Source organism: Heteronotia binoei, chromosome 8 (assembly GCF_032191835.1).
Source record: "Heteronotia binoei isolate CCM8104 ecotype False Entrance Well chromosome 8, APGP_CSIRO_Hbin_v1, whole genome shotgun sequence".
In the NCBI taxonomy this organism is placed as follows: domain Eukaryota; kingdom Metazoa; phylum Chordata; class Lepidosauria; order Squamata; family Gekkonidae; genus Heteronotia; species Heteronotia binoei.
In genome coordinates, this window is record NC_083230.1 from 50,965,210 (window position 1) to 50,980,446 (window position 15,237).

Here is a 15,237-nt window from a genome sequence, read left to right on the forward strand (position 1 = left end):
TACTGAGCTGGAAAGATAATTTAATATGGTATTGTTTTTCTACCTTACTGAGCTGAGTGTCCTTACTGAGCTGGAAAGATAATTTAATATGGACTAAGCTCTGCTCACGACCTGAGTTCGATCCCGGATGAAGCTGGGTTCAGGTAGCTGGCTTAAGATTGACTCAGCCTTCCATCCTTCCGAGATTGGTAAAATGAGTACCCAGCTTGCTGGGGGGAAAGCGTAGATGACTGGGGAAGGCAATGGCAAACCACCCCATTAAAAGTCTGCCATGAAAACGTTGTGAAAGCAACGTCATCCCAGAGTCGGAAACAACTGGTGCTTGCACTACCCTTTACCTTTTTAGTCCCACTTTCCAAGAGTTACTAGTTCAGAAGGACTGATTCCTTCTGAATGCAAAAAAGTCTTTGACTATACAACAGAACATGCAAATACAGAATTCATGGGTCATTGCACTGAGATCCAGCGTGGTATAGAGATGCAGTAGTTCCAGAAATGTTGAAGCTTGGGGTGGGGAACTTCTTTTGGAAAAAATAAATATATGCAGTAACTATCAAACTAAACTTATTTTACTGTTTGAACAGTATGAACATTTATAACTTATGTTTTATGTTTATAATTTATGAAATTTAAAAGTAGACTGCCTTAGTTTTCAGTAAGCAAAATTCCTACCTAGTCTCTGTTTTGTGGACAGCTTACTTTTTGCTGTCTGAAAAGTAGAGAAAATAAACACTGAAAATTAAAAAATGATGTAATGTTTGGGTATATGCAGCCACAATAATAGCTGGTAAACTTGAATATTAAATGAAAAAAAAAACATTGAACTTTTCAGTAGCATGCGGTACACATTCTGGCATATTTGTTGTGGGTAAAATTAATTTAAACAAGCAACTGCAACGTATCCCTAAAAATGTGTATGTCTACAACATACGTAGGAACTCATGTATTTAATTCTCAGCATGGCCAAATCTGTGGATATTTAAATCCAGAGACTGGATGAACAGACAAGACAGATCTTTTGTGGTGGCCTTTATGAGGGGGGAAAAGGCAGGATATAAGTTTTGTAAAATAAACACAAACCTAGATAACCATGGATGTCCCTTCCAACCTTATAATTCTGTGAAACCAGAAAAATGCCTCAAGTTCACAGAAAAATCTCTAATAAAATAAAAATACATTGGAGAAATACTGCCCCCCCTTGATAGAAGCAGTACCTGCAGCTTTAAGAAAGGAATGTCCTCAGTGGCCATTGCTGCACATCCACATAGTATTGCCTGCCTTCAAACCTTGGTTTCTGTCAGCAAAATGCAGGGGGAGGGGCAGCCCTTTCCAATAACTGTTTTGCCTTTGACAGAGAATACAGTGGGACCAGACCCACCAGTAACGAGAGGGAGACTTGCTGGCTTGGATTTCACACAAAGGTCCAGCTGCTTGCATGACTCCTCAAAAGCCAGTGTAGTGTAGTGGTTAGAGCAGGGTGTCAAACTTATTTGTTATGAGGGCCAGACCTGACATAAAATGAGACCTTGTTGGTCTAGGCCATGTGTGTCATGAAATGTAATGCGAGGCAGAGGACACAGAAAACACAAAGTTTTTTTTTAAAGTTAAAAATAAAACAAACCACCTTAAAATAAAAAACTTAAAATAAAATAAAAAGCATTAGCGCTATCGCAATATTTTGTTTATTTAACGGTTTCTGATAACTGACACCTCTTGTTCTGAATCATTACATCAAAAACTGGAGACAGTGTGCTGTAGGAATCTTGAGTATGCTGTTCAGGTGTTGTTCAGGTGTGTATCTATAAGTTGCAAACCTACTTTTGATTTGCTCACGGGCCTGATAGGACCTCTCTGGGGACCTGATATGGCCCCTAGGCTGCATGTTTGACACCCCTGGGTTAGAGTTTCAGACTAGGAACTGAGAGACGGAGGTTCAAATCCCCATTCTGCCATAGAAGCTCACTGGGTGATTTTGAGCAGTTACACATTCTCAGCCCAACTTACCTTACAGGGTTGTGAGGATACAATGGAGAGGAGAATGATGTAGCCTACTTTGGGGATCCCTGTTTTGGAGAATGAGCCCTGTGGTGCAGAGTGGTAAAGCTGCAGTACTGCAGTCCACGCCCTCTCCTCATGACCTGAATTTGATTCCAGAGGAAGCTGGGTTCAGGTAGCCTGCTCAAGGTTGACTCAGCCTTCCATCCTTCCGAGGTCGGTAAAATGAGTACCCAGCTTACTGGGGGGAAAGTGTAGATGACTGGGGAAGGCAATGGCAAACCACTACGTAAAAAGTCTGCCGTGAAAACGTTGTGATGCGACATCACCCCAGAGTCGGAAACGACTGGTGCGTGCACGGGACCTTACCTTTTTTTTATTGTGGAGAAAGGCGAGGTATAAACTATAAATATAGCTGAAAATGGGGGTAGGTACAAGGTAGCTTGGTTGGTAGCTGGGAAGGAAAAATGGAAGCAAGGAAAGGTGAAAATCTGGGGGTTGCCTAAAGGAAGCAAAGGGGATATGTGGGGAAGGGAGATGGGGAAAGTGAGTTGTCCCTTACAAGTCCTTGTGGGTTCCCCACCTTGCAACTGGGCCAGGCAGCTAGCATCAGGCAATTCAGCCAGAGTTGTTTTAGAGGAGATGCTGCCATGGGGTTTCAGGATAGAAACAGAAAAAATAGTGGAGGAGTGGGAATTGAGATGTCCCCCTCAAATTCTTGCGGGTACTCTGCTTATTATTTCCCTGTGCTGTAGATTCTTATATAAAGCTTTTCATACTACACATTTTAAATGATTGAACCTTTCTCGTGAAAACACTTATTCCCAAAGGAAAAATATTGCGTAGGAGGTTGTTTGGTAGTGTATCAACATTCCCAATTTTTCCATTGGCATTTTTAAAAATCCTCTGAAAAAAATTGGAGGAATAACATGTATTTCCACTGTTATAAAATTAGAAATAATTGATTAGAGTGTGTGAATGTGTTGTGAATATTACCCAAAGTGAGTTTCACTTTAATTAAACCCACTTTGGGTAGTGTTCTCAAATCAGCTATCTGTCACTATCTCAAGGGGGTTTTCATTTGAATAGGTTAGCTAAGCATGACACAAGACACAGCCAGGGCTTCCTGGTTTATATTAGCAAGCTTCACTTTTGGTTTATTAACAGCCGTGTTGTCAGGGCTGATTATATGGCCTCTTCTGACTTGAAGATGCAATCTTTTGTTGAATTTCATATCCTCTGGTAGTCATGCAGCATCTTTTTATGTTGCTGTTGGAAAGTGATATCATTTTATTAAAAGTCTTATCTAAGATTTTAATAACAGAAGAGGTGGTAGCCGTTTCAAGTAACTGTGATATAAAAGTAATAAAATGATTTGTTGCAGAGGCTAGCAATAGGAAATTCAACCAGCTAATTTCCTGAATAAGCCTGGAGGTGATGATCATATTCTTTTAACTTTCCAAATATGGTGTCGTATCTATACCTAGGGTACACACATCCATTCCTTTGAATGGTTTGCAAAATGCATCTGGCTTTTATAGACACATAGATATATTTCAAAACATTTTAAAATGTAATGGTTGCATTGTTGGTGTGCTTTACCCTTTAAGACAGTGTAGAAATACGATTAAAAATTAATTTGTTTGTTTTTCAGATCTTCACATGATAGAAGAATTCTTGTGAATTGTCAGAGTATTTCACAGTCCTTTGAAAATCTCCTTGATGAACCAACTTATGGTCTAATACAGGTACATGTAATTACTAGGGGGGGTTATTCCTGTGGTAAGCTTTAGGACATAAAATACCAATTTCTTAAATAAAACTAGATTTTTTAAACTGTTGGCAGATCCTTCTGTCTTCTTGTTTGCGTCACTTTCTGACTTGGCTCCAATGAACCATAAAATGAGCTGTGTTCACATAAGCAATCTTTGTCAGTTGCATCTTTCCATTTCAGTTCCAAACAGTCTCTGCTGTGGACTGGGAAGCCTTGGCAGGGTGGTGAGATGCAGTATAGAGGGTGGGGTCTCCAGTAAAAGAGGGAAGTGATGTAACTGTCCTTATGATGATTTCCTTCAGGAACCCCTTTGTCTTCTTGGTTGGGCAGCTCCTTTTTCTTTGTTCTTCTCTCTGTCCCACCCAGTTATTAAAACTTATAGGGTGGGATATGTGCTGTCTGCTCTAGGAATCTGACTAAAATCCTTGTTTTATTGGTTGTTGTTTTATTTGACTTGTTTTATCACCCATCCTGGCCATGGTCAGGCTCTGGGCGATGTACAGAGTCTGATGGTAATTCAAAAGTAACAGATTGTTTTATTGTACTTATGAGGGGGAAAGATCAGGTAGTTATCAGGTGTAAGGCTTAGAATGTGAACAGGCAACAGGAACAGGTAACTTAGTGACAAAACATCTGCTGTTTGTATTTATACAAACACATAGCAGTTTAGTTGTGCAGACAGGTCTTCAAAAACAGAAGAGATTTCTTAGCAGGTTTTCTTCTGTAAGCAAGCATAAGCTTCTTTGTCTTTAAGACACTAAAGTTGGTGAAAAGTTCATACAAGCTCCAGTTTTCCATATTAACACTGACTATGGAGACCCAGGTCACCGCCACTGCCAGGTCTGCCTTTTTCCATGGGAGGTGGATCAGGCAGCTGGTTCTGTATCTCACCCCCCTATGACCTGGCTGCAGTGACCCATCATGCAGTGGTCACATCCAGACTGAATTATTGTAACTCTCTCTGCTTGGGGCTACTCTTGATACTGCTCTGAGAACTGCAGGTGGTGTAGAATGCAGCAGTCAGATGTTGACATCATCTATGTGGACACAGATCCATCCTGTGCTGCATGAACTGCACTGGCTGCCTCTTGAGAACCAGATCAGATTCAAGGTGCTAGTGCTTATCTTTAAAGCCCTATATGGTCAGGGGCTAGCATATCTTCAGGACTGCTTCTCCCCATATGAGCCCAGTAGGTCCCTGTGATCAGGGGCTTATCATCTTCTGGTGGCTCCTGGCCCCAGGGATGTCCAACTTGCCTCAACTTGGGCCAGGAGTTTGGGGCAGTGGCCCCCGCCTGGTGGAATGAGCTTCAATTGGAGATCAGGGCTCTGCAGGACCTATTACAGTTCCTCAGGGTCTGAAAAATGGAGCTCTTCTGCCCAGGCCTTTAGTTGAGGCAGTGGTTGTCCCCTTGCTGTTAGACCTCCCCTAGGCTCCAGGGACCCCAAATGATCAACTGTAACTGGATCTTTTGAGCCACAAATTATTGCTGCTGAATTTTCTGGATGTTTTAATGTAGTAATTTTAAAACATTGTGTTTTAATTGTTTATATACAATGGAATCTGCCCTGAGCCTGCTTGCAGGAAAGGCAGGAAAACAATTTAATTAATTAAATAGAACCACTTAATAAGGGTCACCCTTTTTTTCTAGGAGCTATTTCCCTAAGACTGGAAATACCTCCCACCTTTTCTGGGAGGTATTTCCCTCGGGCTTGAATGGGGATCCTTCCTGATTCCCTCACTCCCTTAGCCTTTTTCCCCAGTCAGCTGTCATTCTTAAATATCACTGCTAACTAACATTTTCAGCTGTAAAATTCCATTTGAATCCCTTGTCATTCAAAGTTCTCAGACTGGGTTAAAGCATTAACCATTTACTGTCCACCACAGTTCCTTTGCACAGGTTCTTTCTTGCATGAGTGGGATAAATTCATGCAGGTGGAGGCAATCTTGCCAGTTCCTTCCTGTTTCCATATCCCTTTCTACTCCTGATTTTCTGACTCATTAAAAATGGCTTTTTGAGGGGGGTGGGTGTTTTGGCTGAAATGGGCATTGTCAGAGATCCACTCCATGAACTCTGTTCCATTTGTGTCTTTTTTTTAAAAAAAAATGATCCAAGCCTCTGTATAACATGAGGTACTAGAATCTTCAGTATTGGTTTGTGGTGACTGTAACAGGAGTAAAGGAACAACAAGGCAAATAATCTGTATTAAATGTGAAAAGGTTGTGATGTAACTGTTCATTGCTTTTCCTGGATCTTCCAGGTAATCTCGCCGGGTTCTTTTTCACTCTTTTTCTGTATTCAAAGTGAAAGTAAGGGCAGTAGTTGAAATCATGCAGTGAGTTGACATTATTTTTTCCTCAAGTCAGACTAATCCTTCAATCCTTCAGAGAGCCAGTTTGGTGTAGTGGTTAAGTGTATGGACTCTTACCTGGGAGAACCGGGTTTGATTCCCCACTCCTCCACTTGCACCTGCTGGAATGGCCTTGGGTCAGCCAGAGCTCTGGCAGAGGTTGTCCTTGAAAGGGCAGCTGCTGTGAGAGCCCTCTCCAGCCCCACCCACCTCACAGGGTGTCTGTTGTGGGGGAGGAAGGTAAAGGAGATTGTGAGCCGCTCTGAGACTCTTTGGAGTGGAGGGCGGGATATAAATCCAATATCTTCTTCTTCATCTTCATCTTCTTCTGCATTATAGGTCTTTGTATAAAACCTGGCTATTGCCAGCTCCAGGTTGGCAAATACCAGGAGATTCTGGAGCTGGAGCCTGAGAAGGCCGGGGTTTGAGGAATGGAGGGACTTGAGTGGGCTATAATGCCATAGAGTCCACCTTCCAAAGCAGCCATTTTCTCCAGGGGAATTGATTTCTGTCACCTGGAGATCAGTTGAATAGCAGGAGATCTCCAGCCATTGCCTGGAGGCTGGCAACTATGACTGATTTATTAGTCTCTCCTCTATAACAATCACCCTTGTGTTGCATCAGTTTTCCAGTTTTTCTCTTCAGAAATGACAGTCTAGGCACATTTAAACAGTTAAACAGTTTGGATTTATTTGAACAAACTGGCAGAGAAGGGAATAAATATTTACATAGTGTTTGGGATTTGGAATTGGTAGACAGAAAGTGACATAATCACATAACTGCATCATAAGTTGCTGAATAAAGAAGAGATGCTTTTAGACTTAGGGCTGTTTGGCTTTCACTGAAGGTATGACAGATGTTACAGTGCTTTTTCTTAGATTTTACTGGTTCTTGGTTTCCTCACTTTTCCCTTTAAGTTTAATATTTGATGGTCACACAGACTTGAGAATTACTCAGCTTTATCCCTTTTTGTTTAAGACTAGCGTTTTCCTACTAGATCCTTCTCTCTGGGAAAATAGTTATCATCTCTTTAAGATCAATAACCTGGGCTGTTGGCATGCTTAGCGCCCTTCAATGTTATTTCCAATCATTTGCCAAATCCTTCCAGATTTACAGTCTTTTCACACTGGATATTAAGCTTCAAGCTGGAGAACTAATTGCCCTCTCAAGCTGTGATTCTTTGCTTTACATACAGAGACTGTTTAAACCAGGGCTGTCCCTGGTTTAACTCCCAGCCCAAAGGCCACACCTAGCCTGCCCAGGGCTTCAATCAGGCCCAAGGCAATTTTCTATTCCCTCTTCCTGTCCTCACCCTTTGAAGTTCCTGAGGCTGCCGAGGACGAGGTTCCCAGCTCCTTCTGCCTTGCCTTTGCTGGCTTCTGGGATTGCAAAGTTGCAAGGAAAACACAGAATGCACCCAGAGACCTTAATAGAAAATCCATTCCATGTTTTCCTTGCAACTTTGTGCTGCAATGTGTTTCAGTGGAGTGGAGGTAAAGCAGTTTTATTTTTTGCAGTGTGTATGGCCAGTTGAAACTGCTTGCAAATAAACGATGCTTTGAGCCAGTTTGTCTATGCTGAATGGACCTGAGAACTGGTGCCCAGTGAGTACTCTAAACAGGGAACCCACAGCCAAAGGGGGATATTACACTGGAGTGCTATTGTCAATCGGAGTAGACCTTGGAGGCGGGGGGAGCTTGCAGTTCCCAGCCATTTCATTTTTTAAAAAAAAGTTGCATTCCCAAATTCCACTATTCCCCCACCTTTCATGTTTTCCTAGATTCAGAACGTTTTATATTTTGAGTTTCTGCTGTGATCCTTGTATTTTTCCTTCACGTTTTATTTTTAAAATTCTACAATTCCCTCACCTTTCCATTTTAAACAAAATAGCAAGAGTTTTAAGCATGTTTGTATTTTAAGTTAAATAATATCTTGTGTTTATCTGTAACCTTTATAAAGTTTATACCTCCACTACCTGGCATTACATTTTATGACACACATGGCCTGGCCTCACAAAGTCCCACTTGTGTCAAATCTGCCCCTCACAACAAGTGAGTTTGACACCCCTGGTTCAAACCATTGGACCAATCTCCTTCAGAGCCTCTCTTCTTTTCAAAGCCATACCACACTGGCTCTGAAACAGACTTTGCTTTTTAGACTCTTTTCATACTAGTCTCTCCAAGCCACCGCTCTCTTCTCCAACCAACTTACAACTCCAACTGCCTGTCACATTCTTTTCTACAGTTAGCTGCAGTTTTCCAATCAGAATGAGTTCCGTGAGCTGTCAGTCAGGTCAGCCAACGCACTGTCTTCCAAGCAGCACTGCCAATAAGCATGCCTCTGCTTGTGTCTGTCACAGCAACCCTATATCTGGTGTCAGTGTCTGGCCTGACTTCAGATGAACCAGTTGAAACTGAATGCAGAAAAAAGAGATAAGATTGGCAGGTCCTATAACTGTATTAATATGTGACATTGGAATTCTAGAAGTTAAAATGAAAGGGCTCAGGATATGTCTGGTGCAGCTGCATTGCAGAAGGAGAGGCTGTAATCCATTCACTTCAGCTTGGATTTGGAAATTTCCTGTAACCTTCTGGCACTATTTATCACTTGTTCTTAAGAGCAAATCTCCTGGATCAATACTTTTAAATTCCTGTTATAAATTTTGCAAGCTTATGTAAGCCATTCTTAAAACTTGTTTTTCCCCTGCTATTCTTAGAAACTGAAGAAAGATCCTTACACAGCAACAATGGGTGGATTTTCCAAAGTGACCAACTTCATTTTTGATAGTTTGCGTGGGAGTGATTCATCAGCTCAGCAGCGGCCACCATCAGAAATGGCAGACTTCATTAGTGATGCCATTCCAGGACTAAAAATAAATCAACAGGAAGAACCAGGATTTGAAGTCATTACACGAGTGAGTGTGTAAATGGTGTAGATTGGAAGTTGATTAAAGATTAAATAGCAAGGCTTACGCCTATGAATGAGCTTTAAAAAAATAAATAGTAGACTTGACAATTACATAATCATATATAATTTTTTAGATTGATTTGGGGAAACGGCCTGAAGTTCACAGAAGGCAGCCAGTATCCATTGAAGAATGGACGAAGAACATGGATTCTGAAGGAAGAATCTTAAATGCTGACTCTATGAAGCAAATGATATTCAAAGGGGTATCTCTTAATTTATATTTACTTTTGTTGGGAAAATATTCTTTTCTGGCAAGCCATAAATAGACAAAGATTTTCAGACTGCCATAATTTGATTGAAATTTTAAAATGCAGAAATTAATTTTGGTTGATATTGAAAAATGCAACTTGTGGTTCTCCAGGTCAACAGAACAGAAGCCTTTCTCTTGCTTTTTGACCTGCAGGGTCAGATTCTAGACCTGTGCTGCTTCATGTGACAACCAGGTAGCACACCAGTATTGCCAGTGGCTAATACTACCTCAGTGACATGGGTAGGGTTCTAGGAATAGCCATCTCTAATAGGAGCTAATAAAAAGTGAAGCACTATTGCTTTAGGATGGAAATTAATAGTGCTAACCTTTTAATAACCCTTTTAAAAGCCAGTTTGGTATATTGATTAGAAGTGCGGAGTCTAATCTGAGAGAACCAGGTTTGATTTCCTCACGTCTCAACATGCAGCTGCAGGTGTGACCTTGGATCAGTCACAAGTTCTCTCAGAGCTGTTATTGAAAGAGTAGTTCTCAAAAGAGCTCTCTCAGCCCCACTTACCTCACAGGGTGTCTGTTGTGGGGAGGGGAAGGGAAAGGAGATTGTAAACAACTCTGAGGTGCCAGGTGAAATGTGGGGTGTAAATCCAATATCTTCTCTGTTCTTTTAAAGATTTAAGTGCAATCTAATAGGACCTTCAACCAAATTCCATGTTGCAGTTTATTAAAATTTTAAAAAACTACTCTTGAGAGTAGTGTATGAGGTATTTTGCTTTAAGGCATACAACAGGGGTGTCAAATGTGCAGCCTGTAGGTAGGATCTGGGCTTGTATGTGGCCCGCCAACAATTGGCTGTCATCTGCTTCCTTTTCCCTCTCTCTTGCTTTCTTCTATGTTACAGCTTGCTTTGCCAAGAGCTACAGAGCAAAGCCTGTCTTCCCTCCATTAGCTGAGGCTCCTCCCTTGGAGAAGGAGGGAGGGAAGTGTGAGAGCTTGGTTTGCCAGGCTCTCTCAGTTGCACAGTAGAGGTATTAAGCCTGGGACTGAGACTCTGCCCTCTCCTCATTCCCTGGGGAGGAAGAGAGGGGGAGGGAAGGAAAGAGCAAGAGCTTACTTTGCTCAGTTACCTCAATCACTCGGGAGAAATAAAAATAAAGCACCTTTAAGACCAACAAAAATGAGCTTTTTGCCTTGCTACAGAGTTTGTGTGTGTGTGTTTTGTTGGGCTTGTTTTGCCAGAGCTCTCCGGGGTGCAGCTGGGTTCCCTTCCTCTTTTTCACTGTATTCATACCCTCATGATCCACTCTTTCTCAGTAGGAAAGCAATGTGGACTATTTAGATGAGGAATAACAACAAGCCGGTGAGGTGGATTAGGCTGAGAGTGTGTGTCCAGACCAAGTTTACCCAGTGCCTATCTTTTGTAGACAGGGGATTTTAACCTAGACTTCCCATATAAGTAGGCTGATACTGACCACTATGCATTGCTGTCTCTGTATTCTTGCACTGCCTTATAGGAGTTGTAGCTATTTCTCCGAGGAAGACTATGGCTTTGTAGACACATAGCCCTCAGTCTGTATCATGGTGTCTTTACATGTTCTTGACCAGCATTTGAAGCAATTTATGTACAAAAACTTGCAATGCCCAGCCATTTCATGTTATTGTCTGGGTCTTAGGCTCAAAGCATTGACCATGAGATTTCTGTAATGAATGCTGATAAATCAAAAGTAGATTTGCAACTTAGATACACACCCAAACAACACCTGAAGAGCATTCTCAGGATTGCCACAGTACAGACATTGTCTCCAGATTTTGATGCAGTAATTAGAACAAGAGGTGTCGGTTATCAGAGACTGTTAAACAAAATATTGCAAGAGTGCTAATGTTTTAAGCATGTTTTATTTTAAGTTTTAGAAATCTTTAATTATGTTTGTCTGTATCCTTTATAAAGTTTATATTTCCACTACCTGGTATTACATTTTATGTCACACATGGCTTGACAGGGTTTCATTTATGTCAGATCCAGCCCTCATATCAAATGAGTTCAACACCCTGGCATACAGAATATGAACAAACTAGGTTAGGAAGAGAAGGGAAAATGTTTGGAAAACAGCTGGCTCCGCAATCCAGTTTGGATGTGTGAGTAGATGTTTTAAAAAACTTGTTTCTCGAGCTGACTTAAATTATTTTTTTTACCAATTCAGGGAAATGTTTAGAAAATGTAAGATTTGGCTTTTGTATAAACACAAGTGCTTGAAGAGCATCTTCAAATTATCTTTTTAAACTTTTGCTGTAAGAAATTATTATTAAATGTTTTTAGTATTTTGTGTGTTGTGAGCACTTCAGGGAAATTTTAAAGACTTGTCCCTGCCTGAAGGCATACAATTTAAGCACTGATTAGATACAAGAGGGAAGGTGACGGGGAGGACAGAGAAGATGATTTGCAAAATATGTAATTTTATGAAGCATAGCAAGTTAATAGAAGTATTATTTGTTTACCCTGAAATTTACCAGCTAAAACACCTCTAAGTGGGGCTGACTCTGTTAAGTATTTGGAAGAAGACCTCCAGAAAATATAAGGAATCAGGAGGCAGAGGCAGGCTATCAAGCCAGTAGGAGTAGCGAGAGGTCATGCCCCAGTAGGAGTAGCCAGAGGTCACCATGACTTCCAAGCACAGTCATGCACACACACACAATGCAACCCCCCCCCCCCCAAACACATTAAGGGGGGAAACTAAGGCAAGTCTTAGTGAGTATATTGACATATTTTGAGAGAGTTTTTCTTTAAGAGCAAATTTACTGAGCATTTCAAGAAGGAGCCAGAAGTAAGGTATGTTTACAGCAAGGGAATGAGAATGCTGGTCATGGAGAAGAGAAGAAGGGCAATAGAAACAAACCACCATGGACAGTACCAAGCCAAAGCAAGCTGAGGTTGAGTCTGCAGCAGTAAATAGGTGATAAAACCTACTGTAGAATGATGTCATTACTAGATCTTTGAATCTCAGTCACAGTCTTTATGGTGTGGTGTATTAGAAGTGCCCAATGATGCCTTTAATTCTGGTTATCTCTCTCCCCCCCCCCCCTTTTTTTAGGGACTTTGTCATGCTTTACGAAAAGAAGTGTGGAAATTTCTTTTGGGCTATTTCTCTTGGACTAGTACTAGGGAAGAGAGAGCCAGTGTACAGAAAAGAAAAATGTGAGTAGAGGCCCTTCATTGGATGAAGTTTGTGTAAAGAGCTTGTAATGTGCTGTGGAGAGCCCATTTGCATGCTTCTAGGGCAACTCTTTAATGTTCTACTACCTTGCTGTCCTGCTCTAAGCCTTTTGTTGATATGTGCTGAAGAGTAAGGAAAAGTTTGCAGTTGGGTTCATGAGAAGAGCTTGAGGTAGAGCTTGGCGAGGTCTTTCCTCCCCCCCCCCCCGATACACATAATGCAGCCTAACAGGTGGCTGTGCCATCTGCCTGTCTTCTCCCCTGGGCCCCAGCCTTCAATTTTACTCATATTTCAAGTATTACATAGAAAACTTCAACTATGTTATATAAAGGTTGTGGGTTTTTTCTATTGTTTCAGATTTAGTGAAGGTTTACCGTACTTCTTAAATTTGTCTTTTTTCTTTCAGAGATGAATATTTCAGGATGAAGCTTCAGTGGAAATCTGTCAGTGAAGAACAAGAAAAAAGAAACTACAGATTGAGAGATTACAGAAGTCTTATAGGTACTTCAAGAAATTTTGATTGACACAGAGAGAGGAAAACTCCACAGTGGTGGCTGGGTCACCTAATGAGCACCTATGATTTGTCTACTTGGCACATTTTTGAAGTTCTTTTGTAGACAAGTATGTGTAGTGATTGGAATGCTGGACTTGGGGTACTTTTCCCTTCTCTGTTTTCACTGTAGACATGGTAAATTGTATAATGAAAGAATTACAATCTAGTGAAAAGGAAAAGCATTACAATATTATTCCTTCTTTGCCTATGCATCATGTTTTAATGGCAAAACATTTCATATGTAGTAAATGCTTTATGTGGCAATTGTGGAGAATGGGGTTTGTTGGTTAAACAAATGTGCCAGATACTCAGTCTTATTGTTCTGTCTCACCCCTATCCAATCGGCAATGATCAAAACTCACCCCCTTAGGAAAGTCATAGTGACATCCCCCATTTCTGGCAAGGCCTTTCTCCTCAGCGATAGAGCTGTCCTATGCAGCAAGCAGACAAGTGACCCAGCTCCCTGGAAGCCATCCAGAAAAGGTGGCTCCTGACAACTTGAGGCAGGCTGAGGGAGAGTGAGGCACCTAATGAATTCAGCAGGGCTCTCAGAAATCTAGAAATGGTCAGAGGCTTCAGTGGCTGGCAGGAAAGGCAGGAGAAGGGTACTATTTGCCTAAAGATTGCAGAGCTATGATGGTGGATGGGGAGGAGCTTACTCCTTTAGGCAATACTGGTTAGCTAAGTATTCTGGACAATCAAGGGCTAGATTGTGTTCTTTTTTTTTTTAAGATTTTATTTACACCAAAATATACTTAAATACAAAACAAACTAAACTAATCGAGGTTGATTGTGGTATACAACAGAACAAATATCGTCTACCGTCCCATATATTACCTTTAAGTACATTCAGTAAAAATTAAATGTTTCTATATATTCTTCCCTCTAAGTCATTCTTTTTCAAGCCTAGATTGTGTTCTTTAAGTGTACTTTACTGAACTGTACTATACTGTGGAATGTTACTTAACCTCCTTGAGTGGTCTGAAGTGTTAGTTGTGTATGCACTAAAAACTTCTATAGAAATTTGTTTGTTTGTTTATATCATTCAATTTCTATCATGCTCTCTCATAAGGCTCAGGGTGGGTTACAACAGGTTAAAACAGATTAAAAAGGTAATAAAACAGATTCCATGCATGACATAAACAACATAATCCCAGTGCAAAACTCTGCCTCAGCAGCCAATCCAAATCCCCAAACTGGGGAAGTGGGGGGGGGGGCAAATTAATACAACTATTGCCTCCTCAACTAAAGGCCTGGTGGAAGAGCTCTGTTTTGTAGGCCCTGCAGAACTGTAAGAGATCACGCAGGGCCCTGATCTCCAAGGGGAGCTCATTCCACCAGGTGGAGGCCAGAGCCAAAAACACCAAATTGTTTTTTGGAGATCTGTAAAAACAAGCTTGAGTTTACAGAAGACATGGGAAGTGATTCTCTCCAGGCACCATGGATGCAGTGTCCTTTGATAGTAATTTTGTTCTAGTGCATATTGCAGCAAATCACAGATGAGCAACAGCTTGCGTTGTTGTGCCCTTAAAATTTGTTCAGATTTGCTTTGGCAGCTTATTGAATTCAATGAAAGCTGAATGCTTACTTAAGTGTTCACTTTAAATAAGATTCTAAAGGATGTTGACCATATGGTTTAGTAGCTGATTACAATCCAAAAAAGTTATTGCAAACTGTATTACTGTGAGCTTCTAACAACTAGCAACTGTTAACATTTTAAGTGAAATAGAAAAAAACTTGAAAATACTAGCATCAGTGCTCAAATGTTGGATTGAACAGGCTGGAGACTTAGAAGCTGAACTAAGGTATATATTTCTAGAGGTAGAATTTTGTGTAGCATGCACATGGCAAAAACGGGGTCCCCCCCCCTTGTTGCAAAGTAGCTTTGGGGTTTGTAGTGCGGAAATGGTTGAGTGGGAAGCTGCTAACCTTTTCCCAGTGATCTGCTCTAAATTTTTCAAGTGCATGACTTTGGAACTTGGGGGTGAAGGGGCAGGAGTAGTGGGGAAGAAGCAGCAGCTTAGAGCAAAGCTTTCTTTGAGGAACTGATTTAACAAATGTGTGTTATTATATGTGCCATTTTAATTAATTAAGTTCCTCTTCCTGTAGGGGACTTTGGGCAACATACATCCCACCCCCTTCATATTATAGCAAGTAGCCTGTGAGGTAGAAAAGGATG

General features: G+C 41.1%; 1 protein-coding gene across 1 annotated transcript in view; it reads left to right on the forward strand.

Moving 5' to 3' along the window:
• Positions 1-15,237, forward strand: part of TBC1D15 (TBC1 domain family member 15) — a 48,732-nt gene that overhangs the window by 14,644 nt on the left and 18,851 nt on the right. Inside the window, exons 6-10 of the mRNA XM_060245072.1 lie at positions 3,650-3,743; positions 8,838-9,035; positions 9,163-9,291; positions 12,383-12,486; positions 12,912-13,006. Coding sequence (XP_060101055.1) covers positions 3,650-3,743; positions 8,838-9,035; positions 9,163-9,291; positions 12,383-12,486; positions 12,912-13,006 — 620 coding nt within the window. The remainder of the gene's footprint in view (positions 1-3,649; positions 3,744-8,837; positions 9,036-9,162; positions 9,292-12,382; positions 12,487-12,911; positions 13,007-15,237) is intronic.